The following is a 16,264-nucleotide window of genomic DNA, read 5'->3' on the forward strand; positions in this document are numbered from 1 at the left end:
AATAAATGTGTGATATATCAACATATTTGATCACATTACACGTTTTTTTCCCTAATATGCATAAATGTCAGTCTATCAAGCAAAACTTAGATCTTTTATGGAATTTGTAGTATATGGTGCAATTAGAAGAAGAAAAAAAGACAAATGATACAAAATATGTATTTGTTCAAAATAGTTTTATTCAGAACAATTCCTAATATGTATTCTACAGAGTGATAAAATGAAAATGGTTGGTATCAATGCATCACAATTAATTTCAAAGACATACATCTTCCATGTTTTCCACTATTGAATAGGCAATGGTTTTCCCAATAATACATTAATGGTTTTCAATAACACATCAAACAGACATTAACAATTACCATTTCTTATTTCTACAAATAAAATTGAAACAGAATTGGGACTTGTTAAAGACTTATTTAAATATCCCTTGCTGTTTTGCTGTCAAACCAAAACCAAACACCTGCTTGTATCAGATGTTGATGTTTTTTTTTATTGTATACATTGTGAAGCGAAGGAACAGGAAACAGGTGCCAGCGGTATGCTCCTGTTATACGCCTGCTTGTGGCTTCACCCTCTAGCTGTGACAGTTTCATATTGTGTTATTTTAGTGTGACTTTAAAGAGTACATATGAATAACCTTGAAGACTGTCTTCTTATTTCATACATCAAGAGCTTCTCATTTCGTTTTCCATAACGGTTTTTATAACGTTCTTCACAATATGTAGCACCATAAAAAAAAAAGTAAGCTTTTATTCAAGTTTGAAGAACAATGTTTGGAAAATATTCTGTTAAAACCAAATAGATATGTATGGATGTTAAACAAATTATGGCCCTGAATCATATTAAACATTTTGCTTACCAAGAAACCAACCATTTTTTATTTGCAAAGTTGAAATCAGATTTTACTCCTCTTGCTTTCGAGGTTGACAGATTATTAAAAGGTGGCAAAACAGTCTTAAAAGCCTGGACAAGTAGGCCAGTTGGTGGACTTTCTTCAGTATAGTTTACTTCAATTTCATCAGTATTATACAGTAAATGTTTTGACAGCGATCATTTTTAAAATGTATAAATTAAAAGATCTGATTCCGATATCTGGAACCTGCTTTACTTCATTTGTGATATCTTGTCGTATCATATATATACGCATTACACAACAATACAAACTGAAGTTGTTTGTTGTATTTATAACGCTACATAAAATGACATATGCTTTTGTGAAAGGGAACTGTATCTCTATTTGCTACTGCCTGTATAATGAAGTAGTAGAGATTTAGTCTGGATTAATCTGAACAGAGCAGTTGGTGAAAACCACAGTGCATGATGGCAGCAGGGCAGCCAGTGAGCGACGCAAACTGGGTATGGGATCGTTTGCATCTAGTGTCCTGTTCTCATCATTGTTGTTATCTCCACCTGCTGCTTCATCATTGTCCTGCTCTTCTCCTCCTCCACCACCACCCTCTCCCTCCACTACAGGTGGACACTGTGGAGGCTGGAAGATCACGTCCAAAAACTCCAGCCGGCGGAGTCCACGGAGCATCCTGCAGCTCCGCACTATCTGCATCTTGCTGAGTGTGCAGGCCCACAGGCACAGACACTTCAGGTCCTTCAGACGGCTGGCGCAGAGCAGGCCCGGCCCCACCTCCTTACCCCCTAGACTCAGCTCCTCCAGGCCAAGCCATCCTGCCCCCAGCCCGAGGGAGGCCATCTGTAACTGGTAGCCTTGCCGCCCAGTGATGCCTATTTCTAAAAACTTGAGTCTGGAGAGGCCTTCCACACCACAGACGCCCTCCTTGGCAGCACTGCTCCTGAGCCCGTTTGCTGTTACACGAAAGGTGTCGCGCAGCTCCAAGCGCCTGAGCCTCTCCCATGTTGTCAGACTCTGCAGATGCTGGTCTGTGAAAGAAGGCACGTTGTTGAGGACTAACGTATCAATGCCAATCCCTGATGGAGAGGTTTGCCCTTTTCCTTTCTGATCCCTTCTTTTCTGTTGAGCACCAACACTGGATGTGGCTTCTGGTGTTTCTTGCGAACTAGCAGGGAAAGTCTGGTTGAAAAATTCTCGCGGCAGCTCACAGCCACGCAGCTCCAGGATCTGCAAAGATGGAGGGAGGAGCTGGCAACTGGGGAGACCTCGCAAGTCTGCGTGCAGAAGATAGAGCTTACTCAGGCGAGGGCACTTTGTGGACAAAGCTTTTAGCCAGGACTCAGACAGAAAGGTTCCCCCTCGGGCAGAAAGAAGCAAACCACGCAACCGCAGGCACCGTAGACCACAACCCAGGTACTGACGCAGCAGGAGCCAGAGTATGCGGGATGTTACCTGGCACACAATGGACAGTCCATGTATGTGTTGAGTGGGGGGGAAGGGAGGCAAAAGAGACAGTTTCAGTCAATATTGCAAAGACACAGAACCTGTATGAACAGTATTTTCTTCAAGAGAAAACTGAACATTTTTATTTTATTTTAGCATTACCTAATGAGGCATAAGAAAGTAAAGGTGAACACATATTTCTGAGTCATGTCCGGACACGAAGCCTCTGATAGAGGTTGCTGTTTCTTCTTTGTCTTTTGTTTTGTTTTTTACAGACGTTCAACACTTTAATATACGTTTCTCAATGACACCAAGTCTCTTGACATGGTTGTTAGATTTCAAAGACAGAGAGTAGAGCCTTTTCTTCATCACTATTTGGTGAAGTGTTATAGGTACAGTACATGTGATTATAATGTATAAGAAATTGTACCTTTTTAGAGGCCACTTGCTAAGATTGCTTATACTTGTTTATTTATGTGTATTTCTATTGTGACAAGTATGTAGAAAGAACCACTGCCATACACCACAGCCCAAGATAATTTGCAATATACGTGCTTAAATTGGTCTTTAAAATAAAAATACGTAAGAGAACAAACAAACTCAACAATTGAGACTCGAATATGATAAGGTGCCATAAAACAAGAGACGCCATTCATGACTACATGTTTGTTTCATTAATGACATGGCTATGTTCCCTACATAAATGTAACACCACACTATGAAAGGATTAATGGAGAGAAAAAAGGTGAAGCCACATCGCTGTTAACACTCTTACCCCTTTCCATGTAGTCAGATCCACAAGTCTCCACAGTCTTTGGTCTTTAACGAGACGTTTCCATCTCTTACACACTCTAAGAAACACCGTAAAAAAACAACAAATAACTTCATCATGTGACATAAATGAGTCACAACAAAAGACACAGTTTTCTTTCACAAGACGAATAACTGGTTAAAACAGATGTCAGCAAAGTTAAATGTATCTTACCTCCCGGCTCTGACAACCTCTCGTACGCTCAAAAACGACAAGACATCAATTAAGATATTTTCCGGAAAATAGTCCAGGTTACAGGCTTTATATTCATCCATTTTGTAAACAAAACTATTAAAGCCTCGAACACGGACTGGTATCCCAGCGCACACAGGATGTGCTATCTAAGCTAGTCCCCCGGAAACATGTCCCTCCCTCTGCGGAAGGACTGAGCAGCAGTTAGCCTGCAATATCTTGGACTTCTTTAGGTGAAACACACAGAAACACAGCTTTTCTCAGATCACATCAGCCTATTTTTATGTAAAACTGTGTAATGTAGGACAGTAACTATGTGGAACAGCTTGTTTGACAATATTATGATCTTTTTGATAACTTAAAAGAAACAATCTCGCAGACAATACAAAGTAAAATACATGTATTAAAAACTTACGAATAGATAAGGAGGATTTATATACTAAATGATATAAATACGGTGGAGGAAAGTAACTAAGTACATTTAGTTCAATATTTTACTAGTGCGAAAGTACTAGAAATAAAGTAAAAAAATTAAAACCGATGCGAACACTTCCTGCAACACTGCCACCTAACGGTTGTTGACGTGAAGAGCGCACTGCGCCTGCGCGGATTACCGGACAAGATGGCGACCAGCAATGGTGGAGGAATGGAAGTGGATGGGGCAGGCGAGTATTTCTCACTTATCGCAACATTTCTGCCTGATATTAACACAAACACCATAGCATATGTCCTACATGTGTGTTATGGGTGTGTGTAAGTGTTGATTTAGTGATGTTTAAGGTGGTAGTTGGCTAGCTTGCTGACATAAGCGGGCTAACGTACACGGCTCTGCTATAAAGCTGTCAACAAATGCATCACTTTGTGGTGTTTCAATCCGTATTTTCATATTTTTTCTTGCTTTATTACTCGAGTTAGCGTCAGGAATATAAACATAAGTCAGTCCGCTCAGGTAGGATTGATGTAAAACATACTGACTAGTCATAACAACAACCCAATCTCTATTTAAGGCTGTTCCGCTGTCCATGTGATGAATGGGCCTATCTCTAGCTTTCAGTAAATGTATATCACATATTTGTATTGAACCATAGAAGACTACACATACAGTTTATTATTGTGTTAATACTCATTTAAATTAAGTTCATGTGCAAACATTCAGAGATATAAAAAGATAATATCAAATGTATAGTAAGTATTTTGAGATTGGAACAGTAATATTTAAAAAAAAAGTTTTATTTGAGGGGGCCTTTCGCCATACCTAAGGTCTCCGTACAGTTCAATACATGCTCAAAAAGATTAAAACATGAGAAAACATAGGACAAGCATTCATAATGATCAAATTATGGAACATTTTCCAAATAAATGATCAAATAAATCTATAGACCAATTATGAGAAAAACTAAAGATCTAAATCTGAGAATAGGAACATGATTTGTGTAATGCAGTCTAAAGACCTATTCATTGTCCTTTTTTAACCCCCAAATCAATGAAAATATGTGATAGTTTTGAATATTGCATTGACAAAATTACTCGCAATAAATCAACAATTATTAAAGTCTACGTAGCCCTGGCGCCCTGCTGGTTTTTAAAGTCTTATAATGTTGAAATGTAATATACATATCTGTGTATTAAACTATTACTGGCCTAAACACCATTACCACATAAATGATTGTTATAATCGATTAGATTCAAACACACATCAATGAATGGAGTTTGCAAAAATTTCTATTCATCTATTTCAGCTACTGTATGTCCTGATATATATGTAGGTGTTTTGTTTTCTGATTGTCTGATCAATCCTCTAAAAGCTGTCAGTCAATGACTGAAAAATGTGACGTTGTAAATGAGCTTGTTTTGTAATTTTGAAGTAGATGTTAAAGCTCCTCTTGTTGTGTCTCTGTTGGACTGTAGCCAGCCCCAGTGTTATGGCTGCAGGCGTCACCGGCAGCGTGTCTGTGGCCTTACACCCTCTGGTGATCCTCAACATATCCGACCACTGGATACGCATCCGCTCTCAAGAGGGACGTCCAATGCAGGGTATGTAAGACAGCTCTATTGAAGAGAGACGGCACGTCAACAGTCATTTAATGCACGAGCTAATGTTGTATTTCCCGTTCAGTTATTGGCGCCATGATCGGGAAGCAGGAGGGGAGAAACATCGAGGTGATGAACTCCTTTGAGTTGCTGTCCGTCACCATAGATGATCGGGTACACATTGACAAGGAGTACTACTACACCAAGGAGGAACAATGTACGTAGATTATGTCTGAATGACAAAAAGAACTACCCTTTTTTTTTTTTTTTTTTTTTAATTCTCCTTTCATTATTTTAAGAAATGTAGTAAAGCCATGTCTTTTGTCTTGGCATAAGATCTCGTAAAAATGTCATTTAAAAAAGCATACTAGTAGTGCATAGTAGCTTTATCAAAGGACTGCAAATGATATTCACTTATTAAAACATGTCTACGGTGCTTATTACAGAAGTTCTCATGCTTGATGTAATTCTTATTTTATATTTTCTTTTGTCTCTCAGTCAAACAGGTCTTTAAAGAGATGGAGTTTTTGGGCTGGTACACCACAGGCGGACCCCCCGACGCATCAGACATCCACATTCACAAGCAGGTACGCAAAAGTGGCGATATGTACAGTCAATGTTGTTGTTGGTAATACATAGTCATCTGTCCAAGGGTAAATACTATTTGATGTAAGATTCATCCAAACTTAATGGCTATATCGAGTGTGACAAATTCCTTTTTGGGCTTCTGCTCTCCAAATTAAATATCTAATTCAGTGTTTCCGCCAGACCAGGGCTGAGAGGGGGGGTGCTTGAATTTTGAATCAAGCCGTCTCTTATAGATACTGTCTCTTTACGTTAGTGAGCCGGATCATTTGGCTCGGCTCTCTTAAAGCGCCGGCTGTTTCGGCTTCCAAACAGCTCTTCATGTTACAGGGGTAGACATTAAGGGTAAAATGCCACTGGCCCTCCGGGCCGGTGGAGTTGTATTATCACTGGCCCCACCATTGTAACCACTGGCCCGGAGCATTCGTCCAAAAAAAAATCGATTAATAATGAAGAAAATGAACACATTTGTTGCAATAGTCATTTATGCACTAACTACATTACTACTTGTACTACAACATTTGAATCATCAGTTCTTCCTCATTTTCCTCAATTGTTCATAGTTGGTTTATTAAAATAATGATATTGTGGTCATTGTTCAAAAATGCCTGCTATTATTATGAGTATTATTATTAGTATAATGCGCTTTCTGTCTTCCTGTCATTATCAGGAGTTAGACATGTAATGGCTATGTATTAGATTAGATTAGAACCTTCATTCTCCTAAACTGTTGGGACATTTCCCTATAGCCAATACCTTTTATATTGTCAACTCTTCACTTACTTGTCAGCATAGGTCGGCTTTGATGTACACAGCCGACAGAAGACCTTGTTTATATTGGCATCATATTGAGAGGTGCAGTGACGCGTCCTAAAACCAGGAAGTAAGCTGCTGGTTCCCTCGACAAAAAGGCAATGGGATTTCTCCATAGGGTTTTGGAAAATAGCTAGAAATAAGGTCTGTGGAAAACAAACCTGTTTGATAAATGCACGTTTTGTTCAGCCGGATAATATCCACATGTCTACCCTACTTTTATAATTTTCGAATCATAAATCTAATCGATAGATTATAAAAGGGTTTTAGGACGCGTCACTGCACCACTAGAAAACAACTCCATCGATCAAGCTGGCTGAAACTTTCTCTCCCTCTTCTTCTCATGCTACCTGTCACTCTCCTTTAACTCCTCCGGTGACTTTCTTTTATTTGAAGATAGAATTTTGCCCGGCGCTTGGCCGGTTACCGCTGGTATTAAAAACATTTAGGCGAATGGTTAGGTGGCGCAATAGTCTGTAGTGAAGGAGCGCGCTCACGGGAACCTACTCGCGCTGTGCTCCGCAGCAAACAGCTGTTTGCTTTTCACCCAACAACAACAACAAGCGACTCACGAAACGCTATGTTGTAGCGTTAATAAACAAAACAATTTAACAACATTGCTAGTCAAAATACTAAAACACAGGACCATTTTTTTTTTTTTAGTGGCCCGAGCGGGCAAGTGAAAAGTACGTTATGCTGGCCCGGGGTGTCTAAATAGTGCTCCCTGTGTTACCACAGTTTACCTCGGAGCTTCAGTTTCGCCGCTGCGAGGCTCCGGCGCAGTGCTCATCGTGTCCAAATCGATCTTCTCTTGAATTATTAATATTTTTGGACGCCCTCGGCTCGAGTTCAGGGGGTTCCAAGCTGAATAAGGGCGGCAAAACGCCCCCCTGGGAGAAACGCTGATCTAATTGTAATTCTGTTATTTCTGATTGTGTGTTGTACATTTAGTTGACTGTTATTTCCCTCTTGCTGCCAGGTGTGTGAGATCATTGAGAGCCCTCTCTTCCTCAAGCTCAACCCATTGACCAAACACACAGATGTGAGTTTCTCTGCATTTCCCCCTCATAAATAAGTTGTTTATTCGATAGAGCTGCTTTTAACAAGCTTTTCTTTCTCCTCCAGCTTCCTGTCAGTGTTTATGAATCTGTGATTGACATCATCAACGGCGAGGTAATCTTTTTATTTCATACCGTCTAAATATCATTTTCAAAAGCAGTGACCTAGTTTCCTACAGAAAAGTCTGATCTGACATGTTTTTTATTTAACGTAGGCTACCATGTTGTTTGCTGAGCTGACGTACACTCTGGCCACAGAGGAAGCGGAGAGAATCGGTGTCGACCACGTAGCTCGAATGACCGCCACCGGTACCGGAGAAAACTCAACAGGTAAGAGTTATTGGGACACGTTCTTACCTTTTGAAGCTTCAACGCTGCGAGTGAGTTTATATACTCAACAATATCATGTCTCCTGTAAACCATCTGCACTTTAGCATTGTTTTTAAGGTTGCTTTTAAGACACATTATTTATTTAACAGCCATTATCACAGCTCTTGTCTCAGACTATGATACATTTACATCCTGTGGCTTTCGCAGCTTCTGAAGATACTATTGAACTTTTTAACTTTAGTTCACTAATGTTCTGACTACTTTGTGCTGTGTCTTTGTGAGTAGTATCATTTATTTATTTGCACATATACACATTCATAAATAGAGTGTAATAATTAAAGAAAATGTATTAACATTGTACTGATGCCTTCATTATTAGATATTAAATGTTATAAATCTGAAATAGATTCAATATAAGAGCAAGGACTTGCTACAGGAGACAAATCTAATGGGAATTTACAAATAAGCTAGAAGTTGCGTTACGGTTAAATCGGTGACCGTTTCATCTTCGTTAACTAAAGTCCTTTTCAGAAGTTTTTCTCGAAAGTAACGATCATTTTGATTCTGATAATAGTGATGGACATTTCAAAGGAACCTGCTGCCCTGTGATCACACTGATATTAAACGCTGTCATCAAAAATGACTTGTCTGAACCCTTAGATGCATAAGTGGGTCTTTTTGACCCGGTGAAGGGGTTCTCTTAGAGTATCTTTGTAATTACATTACAAAAAACATGTCTTGGATATCATGCCATTCAAATTTGAAATTTACATTTTAAGAAATTGTAGTTTTTGTATTACTACCCCAAGCTTCCATAAGTGTAATCAAACCGCATGCATTTTCTATGGAATTTCGTTTTCTTTTCAAAATGTAATTTTTTTTTTCTAAATAGTGTAAAATAAAATATTTCTAGTGTGAACAAAAATATAATACTAAATATTATACAAGTGATTTTTCTTAAACAAAATGTCATCAAAACACATATTATTCTAATACGGGTCCTTTTTGACCCACTTATGGAAGAGTGTAGGCTCCAGTCACTCGGGCATCGAAGGGTTAACTGACTCTGTTTGTTCTCCTCTAGTGGCTGAGCACCTCATAGCCCAGCACAGTGCGATCAAGATGCTCCACAGCCGGGTGAGGATCATCCTAGAGTACGTCAAAGCCGTGGAATCAGGTGAGAGACGACAGCCCTTTTTAATGAGGCCGTTAGAGCGAAGAATGTGGAAATAAGTTTGGAAAACAGCTGTTCATAGATAAGATGTTTCCAGGCCCCTCGAACACACCTCCTTAATTACAAGCCTCTGTAAGATAGTGTTTTGACCACATAGTCTTACCTCTTTTGTTTTAGTATACTGAGCTGAACATGTATTTTAATATTTCCCCTCTGTCTTTATTCTCTGCAGGAGAGGTGCCATTTAATCACGAGATCCTCCGAGAAGCGAACGCCCTCTGCCACAGATTGCCGGTCCTCAGCACCATCAAATTCAAAACAGACTTCTATGATGTAAGCAAGCTTTTTGTACCTTCACATATGAGAAGTGTAAATGCATGGAGATTTGTTTCATCGGAAAGTCAAAAGATATGGCTGTCATGATGAGTGTATGTTTTCCTCCAGGAACAAATCCCATATAGCGGCTAATTCCAACAAATAATGTGATATCTTTTAACAGACGTTACTCAGATAGGAGTAAATAATGCATTTTTGGGTTACTATTTGAAGCTACTTGTTTATTGATTTGATAGATTCTTGTTCATCATAATGCAGAAACATGTTATGCAGCACTATAATGAGGTTTTCGGTGTGTCTTTAATTGCTGTTGGAATCACTAGGATGAATCAAATGTTGCTTTTGGTCTTTGCATATGATTTCTTGTCATTGGAAGAAAAAACATTTGAACAATGCAAATTTGTTTTCCCAGTAATCCTTAAGATGAACACTTCATTTTGGGTTATCGTATATTTTCCAACGCTATATTTATATTCACAAAATACAATCTCCACATAAGACGGAAACGTATAACCATGAATGATTACATTGTCATGATCAGCCTTAAGTAGGGATGTCCCGATCACCTTTTTTTGCTCCCGATCCGATTTCGATCATTTGATTTTGACAATTTGCCGATACCGATTTTTCCCGATCCGATCTTTATGCAATGCATTAAGAGAAAAAAAAGAAAAAAAGCATTCAAGTTGTCCCTTAAGGTTATTTTTTTATTTAAATTGGATATTCTATCCAACGTGGATATAGCTTCTTTTTTTCACAGCAGCATTGGATCAGTTCAGTTGTGCAGCATTGGATCAAAACAAAATAAAGCTTATCAGTACTCGTTAGTTTACTGCTACAATTAGACACTGCGCCCTGCCCACTCTGTTGCCAGATTTGAGAGAAATAAGCAATGAGGTCTATGAAAACAAGCCCCAAAGAAGCAACACATACATGATGTTGTGTAATTTGAAACCAAAACTAAGGCCTCAGGATGACTTTAAGACTTGAACATGGTCATTTTTGTTTTGTAACATTGAATACAACATTTTTAAAAAAGTATTTAAAAAAAAAAAAAAAAAATCCCGTTCCCGGATTTTTTTCCTCCCGATTCCGATCTTTTGAAAATCACGTGATCGGCTCCGATCCCCGATCACGTGATCGGATCGGGACATCTCTAGTCTTAAGCAAGCAGTCTTACATTGTGTTTGATTGTTTTGCTTTGTATAACGCTGCCTTTCTTCTCCCCCTGCAGCAATGTAATGACGTGGGTCTCATGGCCTACTTAGGCACCATCACTAAGACCTGCAACAGCATGAACCAGTTCATCAACAAGTTCAACGTCCTGTACGACAGACAGGGCATCGGCCGCAGGATGAGAGGACTCTTCTTTTGAGCTGACAGCGAAACGAGGCAGAGACATGCGCTGCAGTTTCTTTTTTGGTTTGTTTCATTTTTGGTTAGCTAAAAACAAATTCTACAGGATCTTCTCAAACCTGTTTCTCATTTTCAACCACAAGTGTAATGAAAAGCACCTAATTACACCGATCAGTAAGAGAAAATGGCTCAAGTCTATCTTGGTTATGCACAGGAATGAATTCACTGTACATGAACGTTATATATATTACCCGTTTGTTATATTGTTTCATGTTTCTGTATGTAATAAATGATCTGCTGATTTTTTTCATGGGACTTTGACTCCTCTTATTTCAAAGCTTAAACCTGGAGTGCCCCCGATTTCTATAACAAAATACAGCATTTCAAATAAATGGACTTTTACCTTTTGAACTTTTTTAGAAATGTTGTATCAACAGTTCCAATCCTGTATTGGATGTTATTGTATTGTGTGCCATACAAATGCCCTGGTGTATAATAGCATTGAAAAAAAGTATATTATGCTATAAGATGTCATAAAAAAAATGATTTGATAAGTCTTGGAATAGTATGCCTTAAAAAAACATAAAATGAGTATTTTTGTTGATTTAATGCCTTAAAAAGTCAAAGCGAAGTAGGAAAAAGTCAGAAAGGGAATATAGTTTCATACTATGGTGTGTCAAAACGTCATAGTAAGGAGTTTCTAGAAAAGTCAGAGTATAATTTGTCAAAAAAAAGGAATAGAATCCGCCCTGGCCCCCCCCCCCTCCTCCTCCTCCCCCACCTCCAATCCTCGTCAAGAAGACCTTCGCGGTGCCCATCCGCTCCTTCAAGGGCATGGAGTACGACTGTGACCACCCCCCCCCCCCCCGGCCCATCAAGGGGAAGACTATTGTGGTCCAGCCTCCACGCCCCCCCCACTTCCTGTGAAAATTTGGAAAAATAAGGCATATTGTATCCCCCAAAAGTGTAGTATGTAAAAAATAAAGTCTTATATGTCCAAAAAAGTCATTCAACAGTATGTAAAAAAAAAAAGGCATAGTATAGTATTTACCAAAAAGTAATAGTACAGTATGCCAAGAAAATGATATGTTACAAAAAAGTCCTAGTACCGGTATATGAAAAAGTAATCTACCCTCATTGCAAATGAAAGGCCCTTGTTCAGAACCGTTGTACCTCAACTTGTTTCATTTGTCATCTTAACTAACAAACTTGATCAAATGATATTAAAAGTTGTATTATTTCTTAATGGTATGGACTCTTCTCTGTTCCTTGCTTTTGAGGTCACGCCTCCACCATCTATTGGGCATGAATAAAAGAGTTCAGTAAATACAAATGACTAAACAGATAGCCCATAATAATATCAGAGCTGCACTCTGGAGGGGGGGCTATGTGCAGCTGCAGGTTTACTGTCAGGGTGTTTGCCGTTAGCGCAGCTTTTGAAGTTGTGTTCCTGCTGTTCGATTGCCTTCAGAGGATTTAAACACAGACACGCAGCAGGAGAAAGGGGGCCGGGGGAGTTATAGCTCCAGAGTTGGAGGTCTGACAGGAGTCAGCGTTTTTATGGGTATTAAATGTACAGCGGAACCAGACATAATGACCCCCCATCCTGCAGGCTGGCACCGCTACTAGTCTGCTCTACCTGCCATGTGGCACTCTTTTCTTTCTGTCTTCCTGCATCCAACATGGCTCCCAAAGCTTCTCTATATACTCGTCTGTGAACTAGAGACATGTTTTAAGGACCTTGGAAGTCTTGAACTGTTATACTCTGTGCTAGACTGGACATGTTTTGACTTAGATCTTCAGCAACTAAATAAGTCTCTATTGTTCAACTTAACAGTGTATTGTTTTGCATGAAATGCTCAGTGTTGTATCATTAGGCTAGATAACCTGTTGGGTCCTTGAGGGAATTAGGAAAGTTTGGGAACCCGGACAAACATTTTCTTTCCTTTCCAGTGTACTCAAAGCTAAAATGCTTCTCAATCAAAGCTGGAAAACTGTTTTTGTGACACTTTATTATCTCATCAGTCCGATATCATAGGCAATACATACTTGTGTTGACTGCAAGCTGTAGTAAACACATTAACAGTTCAATTTAATAAACAAATACTGAAACTTTTCAATGCTTTAGTAAAGGTTGTGTAGTGATGGTACATTTGCAAGATGTTAAAATCCCTCAAAATATGAAAATGTTCAATTCCAATCAATGTCTGTTTGATGTAATATTAAAAACTCCTCTCCTCCCACACATCGGGGGGGGGGGGGGGGGTTCACTGGCTGTGGCCGGACTCTGCTGGCTCGTCGGCGGCGGGAACGGGCTGCGGGTACTGGAACCGCATCGGGTCGTACAGATCATCCATGGGGTTGTAGGCCTTGGGGAAGAAGTAAGGGAAGATGGGTCCTTTCTTCTCTTTGGGAGCAGGATGAGGGGGCTCAGGCACTGCTTCCTCTTCCTTCTCCTCCGCCACAGGGGGGGGTGGAGGCTGGACCACAATAGTCTTCCCCTTGATGGGCCGGGGGGGGTGGTCAATCAGGCAGTCGGGGTCCCAGTAGGGGTCACAGTCGAACTCCATGCCCTTGAAGGAGCGCATGGGGACCGCGAAGGTCTTCTTGACGAGGATTGGAGGTGGGGGAGGAGGAGGGGGGGCCGGGGCGGACTTCTGTGGTGGAGGAGGGGGAGGAGGGTGGAGTGCTGCCACTTGAGCTGGAGCTTTCTGGGGGGTGCAGTGGGGGTGGTAGCGGGGGTCGCAGAGCACGGGCACGGAGCCGGTGGGCATGTAGACGATGTGGGGCTTGCAGAGGGGGTCCTTCTTGTTGCACAGGTACAGGACGTCGGCCTGGGAGATGACAGGGGCTGGGGGGAGGGCGGGGGGAGCTGTGGGCTTTCCTTTCATGGGAGGGGGAGGAGGAGGAGCCATCGGGACCCCCAGCTTGTTCTGGTAGTACGAGGCGTCGGGGCCGTAGGTGTGCTCCAGGGCCCTCATCTGCTGGTAGAGCATCCGCAGCTTGTCGATCTCATAGATCTGAGAGGGAGAAATAAAGTTAGAAATCACAACTCCTTCACTTGTCCCGCAGCGGGGACATTTACATTGTAACAAATAAGTGACTAACATAGAAAAAAAGTGGCAAGCACACATTAGTAAAAATAAATTCAAGTAGATTGAGTACAAAGAAAAGTAGGTGACCAAATAAGAAGTTGTGAGGTAGAAGCAATTAATAATATTCATATCCATATAATATTAACCCCTTTAAATACAAGATGAAAGGGAAGACAATTCCAATGTTACTAAAACATGATCCAGCAGCTGTCATAGAAGCCTTTAATTTGGATGAATAAATGTGTAAAATATAATTAATGTTATATTTGACATTGTATGCTTCATATATGAATTTGTAGTATTCCAAAGCGCAACATTAGATGGTTTTAATATATTTCATGTTTTGATTTGATTTATGTTGCATACAATATGTTTGATTCTTTCATAAGTCATTTTACTCTCACTAAACTCTCCCAGAACTAGACTGTAAACAGTATCTAATCACAAAGCCTCGTGTCTTTCCAGGTAACATGTGCTCACCCCCTCAGTGTGTCCGATGCTGCTGTAGTAGCGGTAGTAGGACTGGAAGTCTGGGTTCCCTCTGTACCACCGAGGGTCCGCGTTACGCTTCGGCCTGGAGTTACTCAGGAAGCTGTTTGCTCTCTGTGAGTCGATACCTACGTTACCGACTGGTACCATCTCTGTAAACAGATGAGATCAAGTCACTTAGAAAATAAAATATTTATAATTATATATATAAATGTTTATTTGAAATGATTTAGGATCTGCTTACCCTCCTGCTGCATGTCGTTTAACAAAGATTTGGCCTCCAGCAGGCCTAGGAGAGGAGACAGATCATTGGTTTGATTTAAGTTATGTTTTTATTACATTTTTCTAATTCTTTTGCCTCACTTTAGAGGTTACTCAGATTTCCATAGAGGACAAAAAGGCCTGCATTAAAAAAAACTGCCATTAAATAATGAATTCGTATTTTCTTTGACCGCTTACACAGAGTTAAAACCTTTAACCATCTTCACTCAGGGGGATTTTTTCAGAATTCTACCCATTTAAATAAGTTGATTAGTTTACAATGTCATGTGCACAAACTAAATTCTGAAATAGAGAGGGTTAAGCAGTTGTTCAATACAAAATCAGCTCTTACCGGGGAGCACCAGACAGCAGACGGCCCCAAACAACCATAATGAAGAAATCATCTCGAACCCCTGGAGAAAAGATTTGAGTTGTATCATTTTAGAGGAAAATAACCAGAAAAGCACATCTAGAAGTGTACGTTAGTAACTTCTTAGTCCTTTTTACAACTGATTTTCTTACTAAATAAAAACGTAAAGTGTATTACAAAAACAATGCTTAAGACTATTGTTCAACAGTATCAAAAATAAACATTATACATTTCCAGGTAAACTGTCCTAATTTAGTTTTAAACAAACAAACATTTGGATGAAATATTAGAGAAACTTCAGGAGGTAAAGCTATACCATGTTAGTTACACAGCACTTTGGATGCCTAATGATAAAGACCCTCCATGTTGTACTCACCTGGCTCAGGACGCTGTCTTCCTGCACTCAGAGGGCCAAGAGGGTTAAATACAGATCCGTGTGTCAAACCCCCTGAAACACTTCCTCCCGTCCAATAGGACTGCGACAACTTTGACACAAAACTCCACCTCTCTTTTAATACCGTTTAATAAGGGGCCTTTGGCGCCAATTATGGATATAAAAAGCCCCTGTAGCTTCAGCAGCAAAGCCATAAAGAGAACAGACTTCAAATGGAAACTCCCCATTAAGTCTGGAGGGAAAGCATCACCCGCTGGGACAACTGCAACTGAGGGGGAAAAAGCTGCCGACCAGCACAATATCTCAGCCAGAAAGACAGTAAAACTCCTAGATGGCGACCGGCTCGGCCTTAAAATGTACTTTTATGACTTGTTAGAGATTTCTAAAACGCTGTCGGCTCCACAAGGCTGTTATTTCTACCCAGAGGACACCTGCTTTTCAACATTAGAGACGTGGATTCTGGCGATCAACTCTCCGTCTCGACATGTTCAATAGTATATTAGAAGCACTCAATATCAGAATGAGGTTCAATTCTTCAATTATTCTCTCTTACGTTATCATAAACAAATTATTTATTAACTCACATGCTCTGAACTTTAGAGATTTGGAGGGCTTTAAAAATACACCAAAGTCAAACTTAAGATGCTTCCAAAAGTTG

The 16,264-nt window shown here is 40.1% G+C and overlaps 3 protein-coding genes across 4 annotated transcripts in view; 1 reads left to right on the top strand and 2 right to left on the bottom strand.

The window, feature by feature from the left end:
* The window catches only part of cops6 (COP9 signalosome subunit 6), a 30,218-nt gene extending 18,911 nt beyond the window's left edge, over window positions 1–11,307 (top strand). Inside the window, exons 1-10 of one of the 2 annotated variants that reach the window (XM_079667751.1) lie at window positions 3,922–3,983; window positions 5,227–5,348; window positions 5,431–5,562; window positions 5,844–5,932; window positions 7,723–7,785; window positions 7,869–7,916; window positions 8,017–8,131; window positions 9,216–9,308; window positions 9,538–9,638; window positions 10,876–11,307. In XM_079667751.1, the coding sequence (XP_079523877.1) occupies window positions 3,937–3,983; window positions 5,227–5,348; window positions 5,431–5,562; window positions 5,844–5,932; window positions 7,723–7,785; window positions 7,869–7,916; window positions 8,017–8,131; window positions 9,216–9,308; window positions 9,538–9,638; window positions 10,876–11,016 (951 nt within the window). In that variant the 5' untranslated portion in view covers window positions 3,922–3,936 and the 3' untranslated portion in view covers window positions 11,017–11,307. Of the gene's footprint in view, window positions 1–3,921; window positions 3,984–5,220; window positions 5,349–5,430; window positions 5,563–5,843; window positions 5,933–7,722; window positions 7,786–7,868; window positions 7,917–8,016; window positions 8,132–9,215; window positions 9,309–9,537; window positions 9,639–10,875 lie in introns of those variants that run through there. The other variant, XM_079667750.1, reaches the window with a different exon arrangement.
* Window positions 158–3,863, bottom strand: LOC307031025 (F-box/LRR-repeat protein 12). Its single transcript, XM_079667746.1, has 3 exons — window positions 3,297–3,863; window positions 3,087–3,162; window positions 158–2,320 (listed from the first exon to the last, which is right to left on the bottom strand). The coding sequence occupies exons 1-3, from the start codon at window positions 3,395–3,397 to the stop codon at window positions 1,274–1,276; spliced, it is 1,224 nt and encodes a 407-aa protein (XP_079523872.1). The 5' UTR covers window positions 3,398–3,863; the 3' UTR covers window positions 158–1,273.
* Window positions 11,308–13,164: 1,857 nt separating the features above from the next.
* On the bottom strand, window positions 13,165–15,710 carry and4 (actinodin4). Its single transcript, XM_079672169.1, has 5 exons — window positions 15,589–15,710; window positions 15,195–15,255; window positions 14,826–14,870; window positions 14,573–14,733; window positions 13,165–14,017 (listed from the first exon to the last, which is right to left on the bottom strand). The coding sequence occupies exons 2-5, from the start codon at window positions 15,244–15,246 to the stop codon at window positions 13,265–13,267; spliced, it is 1,011 nt and encodes a 336-aa protein (XP_079528295.1). The 5' UTR covers window positions 15,247–15,255; window positions 15,589–15,710; the 3' UTR covers window positions 13,165–13,264.
* Between the last annotated feature and the right edge of the window lie 554 nt (window positions 15,711–16,264).

The sequence above is a fragment of the Notothenia rossii genome, assembly GCF_949606895.1.
Source record: "Notothenia rossii genome assembly, chromosome: 3".
In the NCBI taxonomy this organism is placed as follows: Eukaryota; Metazoa; Chordata; class Actinopteri; order Perciformes; family Nototheniidae; genus Notothenia; species Notothenia rossii.